This window comes from Aquarana catesbeiana, linkage group LG01, assembly GCF_042186555.1.
Source record: "Aquarana catesbeiana isolate 2022-GZ linkage group LG01, ASM4218655v1, whole genome shotgun sequence".
Lineage (NCBI taxonomy): Eukaryota > Metazoa > Chordata > Amphibia > Anura > Ranidae > Aquarana > Aquarana catesbeiana.
In genome coordinates this window covers 553,356,853-553,375,486 of record NC_133324.1, presented here as the reverse complement: position 1 = coordinate 553,375,486, position 18,634 = coordinate 553,356,853, and the positions used below count along the sequence as shown (strand labels likewise).

General features: G+C 38.7%; 1 protein-coding gene across 3 annotated transcripts in view; it reads right to left on the bottom strand.

Moving 5' to 3' along the window:
- Positions 1-18,634, bottom strand: part of SSBP4 (single stranded DNA binding protein 4) — a 735,140-nt gene that overhangs the window by 456,744 nt on the left and 259,762 nt on the right. For all 3 annotated transcript variants that reach the window (XM_073595915.1, XM_073595931.1, XM_073595924.1), the window contains one exon: positions 11,320-11,404. In XM_073595915.1, the coding sequence (XP_073452016.1) occupies positions 11,320-11,404 (85 nt within the window). The remainder of the gene's footprint in view (positions 1-11,319; positions 11,405-18,634) is intronic.

The following is an 18,634-nucleotide window of genomic DNA, read 5'->3' as shown; positions in this document are numbered from 1 at the left end:
ACTTTAGTAACAACCTCCCACATCTTAAAATACATCAGCTAAGTGGCAGTGTACCTATGTTCAAAATAAAATTTTTCTAAATGCTATTAAGTATAGTTTTAGTATCATGAAGTGCCCACAGATATCACTAAGTGTGATTGTAAATAAACACTGAAAATAAAGAATCCTTAGTGCATTATTTGAGGAGGTATCATGTGCAAACATGTACACGTATGCTACATGTGAACAAACATTGTAATAATAAATGCCCATACTCACAAAACTGTTTTTGTAGCTCCACCAAACTATGGGACTTGTCACATTTTTGGGCAGAATCTTAACACACACTCCTAAAAAATTATGTGTTGTATCTCCATACAAGGCACAAAAACAGCCTTTTTGGATGATCAATGCACACCACAAACAGGGTCTTTAACTATGCTTTCAACAGTAATTGAAAGGGGAGGGGGACACAATAATGTGGCTTAATTTTTATTTCTTTATGTTGGATATTGCTAAAAAAGTAAATAAAAAAATAAAAAATCTAAAGTTGCAAGCATCTCTTTAATACTTTGATCACCAATCTCATTTGGGAGATAGGTGATCAAAGTGGGATTCCTGTGCTTTAAACCTGACTGGGGCTCAGTTTAATCTCAATTTGGCACTGATGGCCAAACATAACTCGGGTCTGGATATGGAAGCTTGTAAAGATATTCAACAAAGAAATATACACTACATTTTAAAGAATGGCTATACAGTAATGTTGGTCAAGCTCGGGTAGAACTTCTTAGCCACTCCATGTTTTTTTCTTGTTTCCACCAACAAACATCCATTGTTGTCTGTACTGACCAGAGTTGTAAGGTCACTCATATGTTGATCTCAATGCGCTTTTTACTGACTAATTGTTCTCCCAGTTTCAGCATTCAACTAGCTGGCACAAAGTACATTAAGACCAGCATACAAATCATTGCAACTCTGATAAGCATAGACAATAGTGGGTGGTCAGTTGGAGACACAACTAGAAGATGTAGGATAGAACAACCAAGTAAAAAAAAAAACTGATTTTGGACACTTGTTTTGAGTGTAACAAGCTGCAGCAAAGATGGCAAAGGAACCAGAGATGTGGAAAAACTTGAAAGACATGTATCTTTAATATGTAATATATTTTCTTTTTTACTCAAATGAGAAAGAGGCAATTTTATATCCCAACAACAAAAACTATCCATTAAGCTGGTAGACTTCCGTAGCTGATGCTACACCTCAAAAAAACACTCATTTATATTTTGTCCTTACAAACATTGATTAAGATTCAGGATTCAGGATATGGATCCATCTGTATTGGTGGCAGCATTGTTCAATTTTAGTAATACAGGAAGATATAAACACAAGTAATTCAATGCAAATTTTGATTGATAAGTGAGAGCTATTTTACTTCTTCTCTTTATTGCACCAGCAACTTGAAGAGCACTGATTTTCTTTCATGACTCCTCCAGCTAATACATAAGGCACATGGGCTCCTATGTAGAGCTCAGATTAAACTTCTGTTATCTATAACAAAGGCACATATCAACATGTAATATATAGCTTACTGGTCAGATTTTAGACCATAGAGTAGTTTACTGTTCTCACTGACATTGGTAAGTACTAACAGCATACATGTTGATGGAGAAATTTAAATATGGTTAGTGAAAATTATAGATGGATAGTGATGGCTACTGGGCATACTCCCAAAGCTGATATTAAGACTGTAAATATTGTCTTCAAATGCAACTAAAGAAAATTACCTTATCAGATTAACTCTGACTCATGCATTTTAAAGTGTGGAGAAAGAAAAATCAATCCTTTTCCGTATGTGTTATAAATATTTTAAGGATTTTAGAAACCTTGTTGCGCAGTCCATCTTCTTCCTAGCATTTGTCTGAAACTTGTATATGGATGCAACTCACTTTTTTCTTGCATTCTGAGTGTGTGTTTGTGTGTGTGGTGGTGGTGGTGGTGGTGGAGTTCTCTGCTTACTATAGTCAAATAAATAGTCACAGTGTTAAACAAGATTGCTGAAAACAGCAGTGAACTAATTGCATAAGTATCAAATGACATACACTTTACAGAATGCCCGCAACTGCCAAGTTACAGCAATAGTTACATTTTTTTTCATTTAAAGAACACCGTAGCTGGCTGCAGGTTGGAATGGAAAGATCATTTGCACTGAAATTAATATTACAAAATGCATGTGTAGCAGTTATATTAGCCCTAATTAACTCCTTCCAACCCTTCTCCCTTGAACTATTATTTTTGTGCTATTTTTTTTATTCCTTTTTTTTAAACCATTAATATTTAACATGTTTTTGTTTTGTACTTTTTTTAGTATCAGTTTTGCTTCCAAAACACAGTGTGGGGGCAGCTAGACATGTGTATGATGGAAAAATTAGTTTAGTTTCGTTTAGATTCGTTAATCCAGTTATTTTGTTTAGTTAACTTTGGTTGATTCATGAAATTTGTATTTGGGATTCGTATTCGGAAATTCGTATGTGGAATTTTTTGAATTTTCTTCGACTTTACTGTTTTTTTTCAATTCAAAAAGTTTAAATCGATAATATCCGAATTGGTCGAAATAAAATAGTTATTTTTTTTTTGGTTCAAATGCGGCAAAGTGAACAGACAAAAGAAAAATCTTCATCAAATGATTACAATTACTCTTTATATCACCTTTGGCTTAACAGAAATAGCATTATTTTGAAATGGTACACTAATAACACACAGTCTTTGATTTCAGAAATATGTTTACAGTTCAAATTCGAATGGAATTAGATGTAAAATTTGATTTCAATTTCAAATTGAATTTCGTAAATTTGAAACGAATTTCATTTCATTATTCTGAGCATTTGGTCAACTTTATAATGTAATTCGGGTATTCGGATATATCCGAATCTTCGAATAACGAAAAATGTGTCCGCATATTAATTTGGAACAAAACAAACTGCACATGTCTGGGAACAGCCTTTAGCAACCTGGCATTCTCTTCCCCTGTGCTGTTAAGGACTTTTGTGGCTATGGACCTTTTAGTAATAGGTGAAGTAATAATACATCTGCACTTATAGTTTACTTAAAAACATTGCCATTTAATAGCCCAATAGTGCAAGACTATATCCTCCTGGATTTACAAGTGTATACATGTTGTCGCCTTCATCTATGAAAATTCCTCTGATTGCTATTACAAGTACAATTGTGATGCTCTTACAAGATATTCAAGTGCAAAGTATCTGTAGCTATGGTAGCTTATTAATTATTGGGAATGCTACATCTAGCCTCATGGGAGACTTCATTTATTAATGAAATGGATAATTAATAAATTACATGGATATATACATAGATGGTCCTTAGGTTTCTTTTAGCCACGGAGGGGTGCCACATTCATGAAATTGTATTACATGGCTAATATACAGTATTATAAAATTGAACAAATAATTCTGTTGGGATTTATGTTCAATGCTTTTTTCAGCTACTGTACATCTACATTGCTCTGCATGCTGTGAATTCTATGCTTTACTAACATGATGACTTTCATTATGAAAGCAATACTCTTGTTTATGAATTGTGAACTGTCACACAATGATCAAAACGTATTATTTGTTCATTTACAAGTGGGTACTAACACAACCGCTTTTTAGCTTTTGTTTACATCTCTATGTGCTTGCTTCTGCAACTGCACCATGCATACTTTATGAGCTATAATGTATATACAGAGACAGTATGTTTCCAACCATGTGATGGTGTTTGAAGGACTGTTTGTGGGGCGCTACAATTGTGAAGATGATACTATCTCTAAGTAATATCTCTAAAGTAATATCTAAGAGCATTGTCAAAAGTTTTTGGACCTCGTTTAAAAGTTTTAATTTTTTTACTTTTGTATTTATAAAACCATTGGGAGTCCAAATAGTTACCAAAAAATCCATGTTGTATTTAAGCTCTGGACGATAAGACAATATAAACATTAAAGCTTTCACTTGTTTAGCGTGGGTGGTTTGCTTTGTGGCCACAGGAATCTTCTTTTAATATTTAATAGATTTTAATAAAGTAGTCTGAGGAATGCATTTTTTAAATTATAATTTAGTACAATAAAGTTTTTTGCATTAGGGTGTTTGTGTCGGTAATGCTCTAAACTATTTTCAATCTAAATCCTTTTTATATAATTTTTAAAAAGTGCACAAAACTGAAATAATGCCCTTATTTTGATTTTCTGAATATCTCTGTAGATGCTGTTTTTTAGTTTATATCTTTATATCTATATTTTATATTTCAGAGCACACCCGTAACAAAGGATTTCCAGGGCGCTATGGATCTTCTAGGTGAGCAAAGCTGTTTCTTCTTTCTTTCAGACACCCTGTCTCTGACTAAAGCTTTGTACAGAAACATACAGAAGGAGGGGGAAGACAAGGGCGAGTAACTGACCAGATTTATTCACTTGTGTTTGTAAATTTCAACTTGAGCTTAATAGGCTTAGCTCTGTAAAAATATTTTTCAATATCAGGGAAGGAAAAACTAGAAAGCGTATGAAAAAAACCCACACACTTTACCTGCTGGCATATTTAATATGCAACATTTTATGATTTAAATGGAGTTCTGATAACCTTACAGTAGTATTAAACCCAAACACAAAAATATATTATATTGCAGCTGATCAATTCTCAGATGTATGGCTATATTCGTTTATTTGTTTAAACTTTCTTTCTTCTATTTTCATCTGGTTATCCAGCCAGCTAGTATGTTGTTTTTTCACAGCATTACCGTATATACTCGAGTATAAGCCGACCCGTATATAAACTGAGGCACCTAATTTTACCACAAAAAACTGGGAAAACTTATTGACTCATGTATAAGCCTAGGGTGAGAAATGTGCAGCTACTGTAAGTGGAAAAGAGGGTCAACAATGCCCATTTGCATGCCTCACTGTGCCTATTTGCATAGGTCCCCCGAACTTCAAACTCGGTAGTTAAGGGTTCCTAGATGCCCCCTAGCTGCAGCCAAAATTTGGGGTCTCTGGACCCAAAGGGTCCCGAAATGACATTGCTGCAGATGGCCACTTGGTGTTAGGAACCCCAAATTTGGTGTGCAAACCCAGTGGAACTAGCACTACAACATAACTAAAGCTGAGGTTCCTAGCACCAAGTGGACCCGAGATACGGGGCCCCAAATTCGGTTCGGAAAATATCATTCTCTGCTGCAGAAAAGTGCTTGACTCAAGTATAAGCCGAGGGGGGCATTTTCAGCACAAAAAAATGTGCTGAAAAACTCGGCTTATACTCGATTATATATGGTAACTCTTCAGCAGAATGTATCAGTTTACATGGGTGAAAGAAACCATTTAACACTGGCAGGGGTCTTTAAAATGTTCAGTGTTTATGTATTTATGCAAAACCTTTATCCCAAAAAGGAAAAAAAAACTCTTTGCTGAAGCTGATTATAAAGTGTGAGCTGGAGTTTGGCTTCAACTTGTTAGTGGTTCTAAATCTGCTAATACATTTAACACTATCCGACCCCCAGACTAACAATGCTGCTGTCTGCTGTGCCTCCTATGCTCATTCCTTCAGAGTTGAATCTCAATAATACAGGACCTGCGTGATCACCAGGTGAAAACAGAGGGAAAAAGCCAAAGTAAAGAAAACTGATGCAGCCACGACATCTATGGTAAGTTACAATATAATACAGTTTTGGTTTTGGGTTTAATTCCACTTTAATATACTATAAAGAAAGAAAATATATACAAAAGTACTATGCATTCCCTTTAATGATAGGTCTCTTTTATTATACAAAGAACCTGATAGCAAAAAGCCTTAAAATCAAGAAGCAGAATCAGAGACTATAACACGATAGGAACAATGACTTTATTTAAAAAAAAAACGCATTTAATGCATTTGAAAAATGCTCATGTGAATGAAGCCAGTTACCTGGAAAACTGAATTTGTACTTTTTTTTAAATGTTCCATCAAAAGGTGTCCTGCTCCAAGGACTTCAAATGATACTTTTGTAAAAATAATCTCTTTATTTCTCATCAAAAAAATATCTGCACAGCATAAAATCTTAAACATAGTGATGTTTAAGCCCACACTATCTCATTTTCAAGCTAAACAAGTACTTGTTTGGTTTGAAAAAGAACTAATGTGGACTAAAAAAGTTTTTTCAGATGTTATGCTTTGCCGCTTTTTTGATGAAAAAATAATAAAAGATCTATTTTACACAAAGTACTATTTGATGTCCTTGGTACGGGACACCTTTTGTTGCAATATGTTCTCAATGTAACCCTGTGGATGCTGGTAGGTTGGTGCCTACAGCTCAAGGCACTTTATTGAGACTGTTCAGTGTGAACTCTGTGATTCAGTGGATACTCTTTGAAATGTTACAGAAAAGCCCATATATGGCAATAACAATAATTTGGTGACAAATGTTCACACTTTTTTTTTTTTTACACTTAATAAGCACACCCATAAGATTTTTTTAAAACTGGAAACTTCATATCCATTATCAAATCTACCGGTACCCAGTGCTTTTATAAATATTATAGACAGATATTTACATGGGTGAGAAAAATACACATCTGTTGAGATTCATTTATTTCTATATTCAAAAAGTCAAGTGTTTATAAAACTAGTACTTTGAGAAACAATAAACAAATTACAGTCTGCGCCAATGGAAAAAATATATATACTGTATAGGGTAGCTAGCAAGGAAACAATACATGCTGATTCTAAACAAATCACAAAATCTATGCAGCACCTCGGTACTGCATATCATTTGTGATCTGAAAAACAATGCCATAGTGGCTAGCCATCGTATACCAACTGCAATATTTGCTTAAAACTTACTCACACAGATTTGTTACTTTTATTCATACAGGTCACTGCTGCATGACTTAAGCCCCATGCACACTATTAGATTTTCTGCAGACTTTTGTCTTCAGATTTACCAAAAAAATATAATATGAGGTCAAACCTTAAGAGTTTCAATTTGTATGCAATCAAGCAGGTCTTTGCACTACATGGTTTTGGTAAATCTGAAGACAAAAATCTGCAGAAAATCTAGTGTGTATGGGGCCTTACTGTACAATGGTGACACTAAAATCTTAAGAAGCACGACCAACCGACAAATCTATTTCCATTTTCTATGCACAGGGCCAGATTTATACTTGATGATCCTAGGCTTAGAACTGTAACCACCTTAATTAAAGCCTGTACTAACAAAATAAAAGGCTGCCATTGCTTCTTCTGAAAAGAATAGTTCCCTGAATGTCTTGCTGAACCAATAGTTTTTGAAATATGCAGATTAGAAGTTTGCACTTGACTCTAACTTTTGTGATATGGATGCTTTTTCAGGGCGAGCAATAAAAAGTACTGAAGCAGCCAGACAGATAGCATTTTCAGTAGGCGCACAGCATTGGCAGCGTCTCTATTTCTCCCATTACAAGTTTGCAAATGACCACATCCTAAGTCACTATCCTTACACTGGAGGCAGAAAAGTACACCCGTTTCACCAAATATTTTGGTTGAGGGATGGGAAGATTGCTGTGAAATGAGGATAATTATGCATCTGGGGTGTGGGAAAATGGATTACTTTAGATCAGAGGGTAGGCTGTAAGAATAATTGTGATTTCAATAAATGTTTGCTTACTCCTTTATCATCTGCAAGTTTTGTTTTTAGAAAGACTGCCCAGCGCAGGAATTAAATATATATTCTCAGCCGCTCAATAGGTAAGTTTAGTGTATCCTTATTTTCTGCAAAGACAGCAATTGATTATATAAGATTTATGTATGCATTTTCTGAGCAGTGTAACTGTTTTGATCATTTTTAGCACTAATTAGCTTATATAAAGGCCTGTGAAATAAACAATAACAAACAATCATAAGTGATTAAAGTCTTCATATTAGTTAACCACTTGCCGATATCACGCCAATATACGTTGGCAAAGTAGCAAGGGTGCGCAAAACAACCTACCCGTACATCATTGCGTCATAGGCGGCTAGCAAGCGTGCCCACTGTGGGAGCGGTCCCGCGAATTCCATGGACTCAATGTCCGACGGTGGCCTGTGATCGTGACATGGAGAGGCAGAACAGGGAGATGCCTATGTAAACAAGGCATTCCCCTGTTCTGCCCAGTAACATGACAGGGATCTACTGCTCCCTGTGATAGGGAGCAGTGATCTCTGTCATGTTGTAGTGACCCCATCCCCCCTACAGTTAGAACACATCCAGGGAACATACGTAACCCCTTGTAATCAGGGGTTAAGTATCAGTATATCAGTATCAGCATTTTTATAGCACTGATCGCTGTATAAATGCCAATGGTCCCAAAATAGTGTCAAAAGTGTCTGATCTGTCCGCCGCAATGTCGCAGTGATGATAAAAATTGCCGCCATTACTAATAAAAAAAAATAATATAAATGCGATAAATCTATCTCCTATTTTGTAGACGCAAAAACTTTTCTTGCAAACCAATCGATATACGCTTATTGCAATTTTTTTTTACCAAAAATATTTAGAAGAATACATATTGACCTAAACTGAGGCAGAAATTTGTTTTTTTATATTTTTTTGGGATATTTATTATAGCAAAAAGTAAAAAATATTTTAGCTTTTTTTTCAAAATTGTTGCTCTTTTTTTTTTATAGCACAAAAAAAAACAAAACACAGAGGTGATCAAATACCACCAAAAAAAGCTCTATTTGTGGGATGTCAAAAAAAGGAGGAGGGAAAGAAGGAGTTAATTAGGGCTAATTATGTTAAATTGAGGATAATAAGGAAAATTTTTATTACATACAAAATATTTTTTTACTTGTCCGTTTCGTTAACTGACATCATATGAAGATCAAAGCTCAATCCTTTCACCTTCAGAAGAATAGAACAGAATAGATCCAATAGTAATAATGTTACTTTGGATCTCTTTAACTTGCGTGTTTATAAACAATGTATCAAACAGTCCTTTTTCTTGTATTAACGCTAGTAAGCGCAAGGGGTCAAGTGGCAATGGGGCGGATAAACAGGGTGTACTTGCACGTGTAGCAAGATCTTTTTGCTCTCGTTCTCAGAGAGGTAACAGAAAGAAGCCTGATAATTCAGAGGAGTAAAATAAAATGCAATACGATACAATAAAAAAAAAATTAACAGTCAGGTTAAAAACTGCAGCAGGTTTAGGGGAACTTGCGTTTGGTGTTTATAATGAACATGGATAAAATCTTTGACTATTTACCGAAACCAGTCAGCCTCTGTATTGTTGGGTGTTGCACTTAAGTGCTGTATTGAATAACAAGGCTATGTATACTGTATAAAGTAGAAAACTGTTGAAAACACAACATTGCAACAGTCAGACTAAGGTAAACATCTGCATTCTTCTACAATACTTTATTTAACTGTATATTAACTGGACAAATGACTGAAATTTTCAAAACCAATATCTGTACCAGCTTATGAAAAATAACACCAAAAACATTTGCTTGTATTTTAAAAATGAAAGAAATTGTAACAACCAGATCATTCTATAGAATATCTTTTTTTTTTGACTGGTATGAATTTTTATTACTTTTTTGAAAGTCTCAATTTCTAGTCACAATAAAAATGGAGAACAAAATAATTAAACTGTATCTGTGGCCATTTTTTGGGCAGACAGTCAAAGAGAGCATTTCCCTCACTTTGGAGAGCCTTGTTCTCACTTCCTGTCGTTTCTTCAGAAAAGGAAGTGTAGGAAAATCTCCCCAATGGGACACAGACAAAAACTAATAGGAGTTTAACCATCTCCTACACTATCCAAAATTAAATCAAACAAATAAAATCTTTAGGGTATAGACACACTTCAAACAGGTGGTAAAAAATGCAATATGAGAAACAATAACCACACAAAGCTTACGCAGGTAGACTAACAATGTGCTATCGGTAATATGTTACAGCACTGACTGATACACTTGTATAATTATATCTTGTAACATGTTAATAAGATGTTCACATACAAATCTGGGGCTTTAAATTTAAATACACATATGAACACATTTTGAAGGAGGATACCGCATTCAAAAAATAATATCTTACATCAACTTCAAAAACTGCAACAACAGGGATTGGGATGCAGAAACACGTACAACAATACAGCAAATATTCATTGCAGATGAATAAATGTTTACAATGTAAGCTGATCCTTGAAGCTGTATAAGTTAGGCAAAGTCATTCTGATGGCATGTGTGACCATGCTTTTAAAATACATCACCATTAGCATAAACATACAAATTAGCATTTCTAATATGCATAACAGTAGAACTCAGCTGAATGTATGATTAACCTCTGATTTGACACAGGGTGGCCAGGTACTGGTTCATAATGCATAATGCCACACACAGCACCATGTACCAGTATGGATGGCTTTGAAAGCAATGTGTAAACAGTCAATATGCCCAAGACAGCAAACTGTATAAGTGCCGTCATGAATGTCGATCTTGTGTTTCTACAGAAAAGCACAGTAAACTATTTGTGCAGTATTATGAAAATATGACGGCAATCTAAAATCTGTATAGGTAACACTGAACCGAGAAACACAAAGAAAAGCCACAAGTAGTAGAACCTTAACATCTGATAAATTATTCACTTTCTTTATGTAGAGTGCAGCTGTCAGACTGACTACATCTAGCAGAGGAGACGTTGACAAAATGCATGGAGGTTGTCTTTATACCTTTGAAACAAGCTTCCATCAGGAACATATTTTCTGAACCACTAAGGCCCCAATTAAACAGAAAGCCCACAGTCTGCCCACTAGAGTATATGTACAGCCTGAATCATACATAAAAATGCCACAGCCAAGTACAATAGCTGCACGCAACAGGCTTTCCTTGGCTCATGGTGTGGTTTCTTTTATTTTTTTTTCAGTCTTTTTTTTAAGCCATTCCAGCTGTTTCTCTATGTTAAACCAGAGTTTCATAAAAGATCAGTAAAATATGGTTAAGGTGGTGGAAATAAAAACCAAATGGAAATATGCTACATTAGACAAGAAACAAATATTTGTCATTTTTTTATAATCGCTTTTAGCGTGATAATAAAATGTCTATACATATCCAAAATATACAAGTACACCTCACTCAGTTCTGATACTTTATGTATGCAAAAACACTTATGCAAATATTAGACACTATTAACTCTATTGCATTCAACAAACTGATCTTCTAAGTAATTACTTTTTCAGTAAACAGGTTGCCTACTGTTATCCTTGTGTTCATACATTCAGTGCAATTTAAAGCAAGATAGATCACTGAAGCAGCACAGCTTGTAAAACTCAGCAAGAACAGTGTAAGTAGTAAAGACTCGACTTACGTAGTCATGGAAAGCCTTGGCTTCACTAGAGTGTTCACAGGTCTCTCGCCTATCAGGTGCTGCACAGTACAAATCCCAAAATACACTGAAAAGGAAAAGAAAACACAATTAAATAAGGAAAAAACAGGAAATGTAGTAAAAAGTAAGCTACTGACAAAAGGCATAATCAATTGCTATAGCAAAGGCAGCATCAAAAAATGCTTATTTCAATCTACCCTCCAACTATATCAAATCCTTTGAGTTACTGCATGCTAAATATAAACTAGCACACTTGGACTACTTCCCGTGTTTACATACATAGTCACTTTCTCTGTGACCCCCTCCCTTCCTTCAACCATTAAAAAAAATGTCACCCCTATATGTCACCCCTATATACTCATTTCTTAATGACATCATGAATCATCTGAAAGGGATATCTATCTTTATAACACATTAAATAGGAGTAAGGATACCTTTAAAACCAACACCATGCATGAATTGGAAACAGAATTGGGCAAAATCTTCAATGAATATTCATGGACGTCAGCTTTTTCAACTACGCACAAGGCACCCCACTGTACTTACTAATGGAAACTTTCCAGAAAGTGGTACCTCACCCCCTATAAACTCTCTAAATTTTACCCATTGCAATCTCCTAAATGTTGGAGCCTTTGCAAAAATATTCACTCCCTTTTTCATGTACTATGGCAGTGTAAATCAGCTCACACTGGAACCATGTTTTCCACATGTCTTTTGATATCATAAGAATACAGATGTCACTTGATCCTGTGCTTCAACTGTTGCACCTAGGAACTGAATAGCTCCCAACAGTAGATCTGTCATCATTCACCTACTTTTGGCAGCAAAACCTAATATTGTTAGACTATGGAACTCCTTATCGCAACCTAACATAGTAAACAATATCTAAATTATCAATGCAAAATAGAAAGGATACTTACATTAAACAATTTATTCTATTTAAAACATCTATTTCCTGTGCAATCCAAGATGTAAAGTTTGATAATGAGGACTTGTGTATGTTCTACCCTTTAAACCCTTCCCGCTCGCGCTATATGCAAAAGACAGCTACAATGCGGCTCTCCAGTTCTGGGAGGGTGTTCATGGATGTCCTCCCCTGGAGCTGGCATTGGGTGCGCTTTTGACCATTGTATCCTTTGGACACAGCTGATCACAGGTCACGGTACAGGGCCAAGCACAGCAGCCCCTTACCATGCAATCAGCTGTGTCCAATCACAGTCGGTCACATGTAAACAGACTTGCCGGTTATTGGCATTCCTTTCCTCACGTCTCTGTGTAGGCAAGGCTGACAGGGCACAGTAAGTGCCCTGATCATCAATGCAACCCCATCAGTGCCAATCATCGCCCATCAGTGCTGATTAGTGTCACTTATCAGTGCTCATCAGTGCCTCCTCATCAGCGCAGCCTCATCAGTGCCTCCTCATCAGTGCCAATCAGTGTAGCTTATTACTGGCCATCAGTGCAGCCTCTTCAGTACCCATCAGTGCAACCTCATCAGTGTCCATCAGTACACATTAGTGAAGAAGAAAAATTACTTTATTGCAAACTTTTATGACAGAAACTAAGAAAACCTTTTTTTTCCAAAAAATTTCTGTCTTTTTTTTGTTTGTTTAGCAAAAAATAAAAACCCACTAGTGATTACATACCACCGAAAGAAAGAAATATCTGTCTCAAAAAATGATAAAAAATTAATTTGGGTACAGTGTTGCATGACCACGCAATTGTCATTCAAAATGTGACAGTGCTGAAATCTGAAAATTGGCCTGGATAGGAAGGAGGTGAACGTGTCGGGTACTGAAGTGGTTAATGTCAACTGTATCATTTGATTCACTTGTTTGTTTGTTTATCCCCCCTTTATTTACTTTTCTACCCTCCCTCTTCCTACACTGTAAAGTTACTATACATTCTTATTTTGTGTTAACATGCCATGCGCTCATTGATCATATTTGCTAGGTCTATGACTAATTGTTCTCTGTAACAAGCATGATTTATGCCAGCACATTGTATAAGGCTTTGCCAACTTGTAACATTGTAATATCCCTAAATTACAAAAAAGAAATACAAAATAAAAAAATGTTGATTCAAAACATTTTATTTATGTTGGCAGCTTGTAAAGTGTTAATTGATGGCAATGTCTAGTATAACATTAAATTCCAAGCACCACAAACTGCAGTTTAGTGTCTGCATGTGTTTTTGGAAGGGAGGGAGGATGTTGTTTTGGGGCTCAAAAATCTACCCGGTGAAAAATGTAAAGAAAGGCATTGGAAGTGTTTAAAGAAACTCTATGGCCACATAATACATTTTCTCTTTTTTTTTTTAACATCAGCATTGCAATGATAATACAAGCAGTTATAATTGATAATCCAAATATTCTTTCATGTTGTGAAAGCTGCCTGTCTGCTGGTCATCTCTTTCCACAACTTACTGGATTTCCTATATGCTCTGTGGTGTCTCCTCTGTTGTTTACTTTAAACTTCTAAGGACTACATATCCCACAGTACTTTGCTGCCTGCATGTAGCGATTCCTCTACTGAGTCCACCTCCTAAAACTCTTATTCTCAACACCTCTGTAGTTCATAAGGCAGGCTCAGTGAAGTGCGTGGCACAGCATTACCTACTTACAGGGCATATAGAATACGTGTTACAGAATTCAAGAAAGTAAATGTGTGGTGATCTTCACAAAGTACGTTTAAAAGCTTCAAGAACATTCAGATTAAATACAATGTAGAAATTATTATATCATTTAAAAAAATAACCATATACAGTATATACCCTTTAACTTCTTATTGTCAGGAAAGGTTTCACCTGCTGGTGGCACTATAGCGCCCAGACCTATAGGCTGCAGTTCTGGTGTCCACCAGCGGGTGGACCTCGGCAGGCAGGAGCTGACATAATCTCCTGCAATCAGGCATCACCTGATGTCAATTGCAGGAAGCATATTTAAACCTTGTGATCACTTGCACTCATTGCCTTGGTATTGTGTCCTTGTGCCCTGACCTGCATTTGCTACCCTAAAACCTGTATTCCTGTATCCTAAACCCTGCATCCTGTGTTCCTGAACCCTGCATCCATCCCTGGACTCCTGTCTTGCAGCCTGATCCCTTCCACCTGCTCTCTTTGTCCTTTGTTACCCCCTCCCTGTTCTGTCTTGCTCCCAGCTCTATCTGACTGACCTTCTGTGCATAACCCTGGCTTTTTACGGTTACGATTATATTCCACATCTGTATATAGATTTAGTTTGGTATTTAGTTGTTGTGTGTCACTATGGTTGCTTCCTGGTTAGTTCACTATTTGTCATATTGGAGGTGCGTTTACTTTTGTTCATTTATCCTTTCAATAAATCATATTATTTATACTTTACATGTGTTTGGTTCACTCTGTTGCAGTTTACACATTTCTGGTCATAGAGGTCCATGACACTTATGTATCAAATGGGAAGAGCGCTGATTTATTTATCCTTTTAATAAATCATATTATTTATACTTTACACGTATTTGGTTTACTCTGTTGCAGTTTACACATTTCTGGTCATACCGGTCCATGACATAATACCAAGGCCATCCCTGACCAGAAGTGGCTGCACAGAGGAGCCACCTTGGTTCTGTTGCTTGTGCTAAAATGCATCCAGAAAAGGTTGTCTATTTTTTACTTTACTGGTGACGGAGGATAATAATTATTGCCATCAGATATTGAAGGAGTGGGCCAGAGATCAACTTTTGGAATGTATCCGTCTTGCTCTTTCTCTAGTTGATCAGGGTAGTGTGCTCTTTGAAGACGTTCAGCCTTTGATTCAGGTGTGTGCAGAGCTAGCTTTGTCCAGTATTCCTAAAGGCAGTGATGACTTTTCTCCCCCCTTCAGTATGTATCAGGTAGAATCTTTAGTGTGGCTTTTGGAGGATGAGCTACCTCTGCCTCTGCCTGCTGTCCAGTCTGGTGATCCAGTTCCTCATACCCAGCCTGATGTTCCAGTGCCCCCTGTCTGGCCTGATGTTTCCGTGTTCGCTGTACAGCCTGATGTTCAGGAGCCCTCTGTCCAGCATGATGTTCCGGTGCTTCTGCCCGCTGTCAAGCTTGATGTTTCAGTACCTGCTGTTCAGCCTGATGTTCAGGTGCCCGATTCCCAGTCTGATGTTCAGGTGTCCACTTCCCAGTCTTATGTTCCAGTGCCCGCTGTCCAGCCTGATGTTCCAATGCCCCCTGTCCAGCCTGATGTTTCAGTGTCCACTGTCCAGCCTGATGTTCCAGTGCCTCCACCTACTTCCCAGCCTGATGTTCTGGTGCCGCTGTTCAGTCTGATGTTCCAGTGCCCGCTGTCCAGCATGATGTTCCAGTGTCTCAGCCTGCTGTCCAGCCTGATGTTCCAGTGGCCGTTGTCCAGCCTGATGTTCCAGTGCCCGCTGTCCAGCCTGATGTTCCAGTGTCTGCTGTCCAGCCTGATGTTCCAATGCCTCTGCCTACTTCCCAGCCTGATGTTCTGGTGCCCGCTGTCCAGTCTAATGTTCCAGTGCCCACGATCCAGTTCCTGATACCCAGCCTGACGATCCAGTTCCTGATGCCCAACATGATGTCCCGGTGCCCGCTGACCAACCTGTTCCGTGCCCACTGCCCTGCCTGCTGTTCTGGTGCTCGATGTCCAGCTTGATAATCTGATGCCCGATGCCCAACTGGATGATCCTGTTCCTGATACCCAGCCTGATGATCCAGCTCCTAATGACCCAGTTCCTGATGCCCAACCTGATGTCCCAATGCCTGTTGTCCAGCCTGATGATCCTGTGCCTGTTGCCCAGTCTGATGTTCCAGTGTCCGCTGCCCAACTTGATGTGCCTCTGCCCACTGCCCAGCTTGATATGCCTCTGTCCGCTGCCCAGCCTGATGTGCCTCTACCCACTACCCAGCTTGATGTGCCTCTGCCCGCTGCCCAGCTTGATGTGCCTCTGCCCACTGCCCAGCTTGATATATCTCTGCCCGCTGCCCAGCTTGATGTGCCTCTGCCCGCTGCCCAGCTTGATGTGCCTCTGCCCGCTGCTCAGCTTGATGTGCCTCTGCCTGCTGCTCAGGTTGATGTGCCTCTGCCCGCTACCCAGCCTGATAATCTAATGCCTGTTGATATAATGCCTGCCTTCCAGCCCACCACTGATGATCACTTAACCAAAGATCAGCTTGTGGTTAATGTCCCTCTACTTACCGCCCAGCCGGGTTCTACTGACTTTGTGCCTACAGCTCAATTAGCGCTTATTGACTCTATGACTACTGCCCAGCTGGATTGTCCTGCAGAGGGAAGAATTCCTTCTGCCATTGGGTCTGATACTCTTGAGTCTTTGGGTGCCTGGCATGGGTTATCTGTGTTGCTTAAGATTCTTTTTTTAGTTGCCTCGGTTGGGTTCCTTGCACAGTACATTGCTCCAATGGCGCCAAAGCCTGGTGGTCCGGACATATGTAGCTATGTTCACCTTTATGACCTTGGTAGTGGTGAGCTCCTGGGGAGTTGAAGAGCACCATTTGGGCCTTGCCATGATCTGGATGCGATTTGCACAACTCCAAGTGCACTAGGGGACCCGTGTAGGGTAACCAGTGCCCTGGGGAAACCTAGATGACTGTCAAAGTGTGGAACGAGTCCTGGATATCAGGCAAGCAACATAATTGTGACCAGACATTCCGGTGTCAGAATTACGGTATTGTCACTTGACTCCAGGGCTAAGTGTGCGAATAGCCCATGGTACCCCAGCGTTGGGATGCCAAATGTTTTGAGGGTTCAAAGTCCCTATGCTCCTAAGAATCTGGCCTGCAGGATACCTAGCCAGTTACCAGACCCAGGCGGTGGTAAACCTAGTTTCTGTTTGGATCCTGGTGGCAAGGCTTGTGATTTCGGACCCAGCGCTTTGGACTTTCACAGCCTACTACTGGTTGGAGCGTCCAGAGGTCACTCCTTCGAGGGGGGGTACTGTCAGGAAAGGTCTCACCTTCTGGTGGCAGTGACACTATAGCTCCCAGACCTATAGGCTGCAGTTCTGGTGTCCACCAGCCGGTGGACTTTGGCAGTCAGGAGCTGACATCATCTCCTGCAATCAGTCATCACCTGATGTCGATTGCAAGAAGCATATTTAAACCTGGTGATCACTTTCACTCATTGTCTTGGTATTGTTTCCTTGTGCCCTGACCTGTGTTTGCTATCCTAAAACCTGTATTTCTGTATCCTGTATCCTGAACCCTGCATCCTGTGTTCCTGAACCCTGCATCCATCCCTGGACTCCTGTCTTGCTGCCTGATCCCTTCTGCCTACTCTCTCTGTCCCTTGTTACCCCCTCCCTGTCCTGTCTTGCTCCCAGCTCTATCTGATTGACCTCCCGTGTATGACCCTGGCTTGTTACGGTTACGATTATATTCCACATCTGTATATAGATTTAGTTTGGTATTTAGTTGTGTGTCACTATGGTTGGTTGCTGGTTAGATGACTAATTGTCATATTGGAGGTGCATTTACTTTTGTTTATTTATCCTTTCAATAAATCATATTATTTATACTTTACATGTGTTTGGTTCACTCTGTTGCAGTTCACACATTTCTGGTCATAGCGGTCCATGACACTTATGCATCAAATGGGAAGATGGGAAGAGCGCTGATGCGGGTGGATATACCTGTACATCACCTCGCATCCACCGGACACAGCGGAATACTGATCGCTGTGGAAGATAGTAAACAAGATGTAATTTCCTGGCATCATTGTTTAATACTGTGTGATCTCTGTGATTGGTCACAGAGATCACATAGTACAGGGCTATTCACAGCACCCTTGTACCTTGTGACCAATCACAGCTATCACAGTATTTCTCAATGGCTGCAGGAATGCAGTTAGGGAGAGTGAGAAATGATTGCTTTGATAGCCCTCAGGGCCATAAAAACAGTCACAGCATAGAAAAAAAAATCATGGCCACCCCCACTATGGTGACACTGTACAGCTAGGGTGACAGTATGTACTAAAAATAAATTAAAAATGTATATATTTGTTTCTGTTTAACTCACTGTTACCAGTCAGTGTTCCTAATCGCCACCACCCACTCAAAATGTCCTTTACCACGCCAGTTATGGTGTCCATGATCACCACCACACCAGTTACCGTGCCCTTGATCACTGCCACGCCAGTTATGGTGTCTGAGATCACTGCCACGCCAGTTACGGTGTCTGAGATCACTGCCATGCAAGTTACAGTGTCCATGATCACTGCCAAGCCAGTTGTCCATTAACACTGCCACACTAGTTATGATGTGCGTGATCACCACCACACCAGTCCCAATGTCCC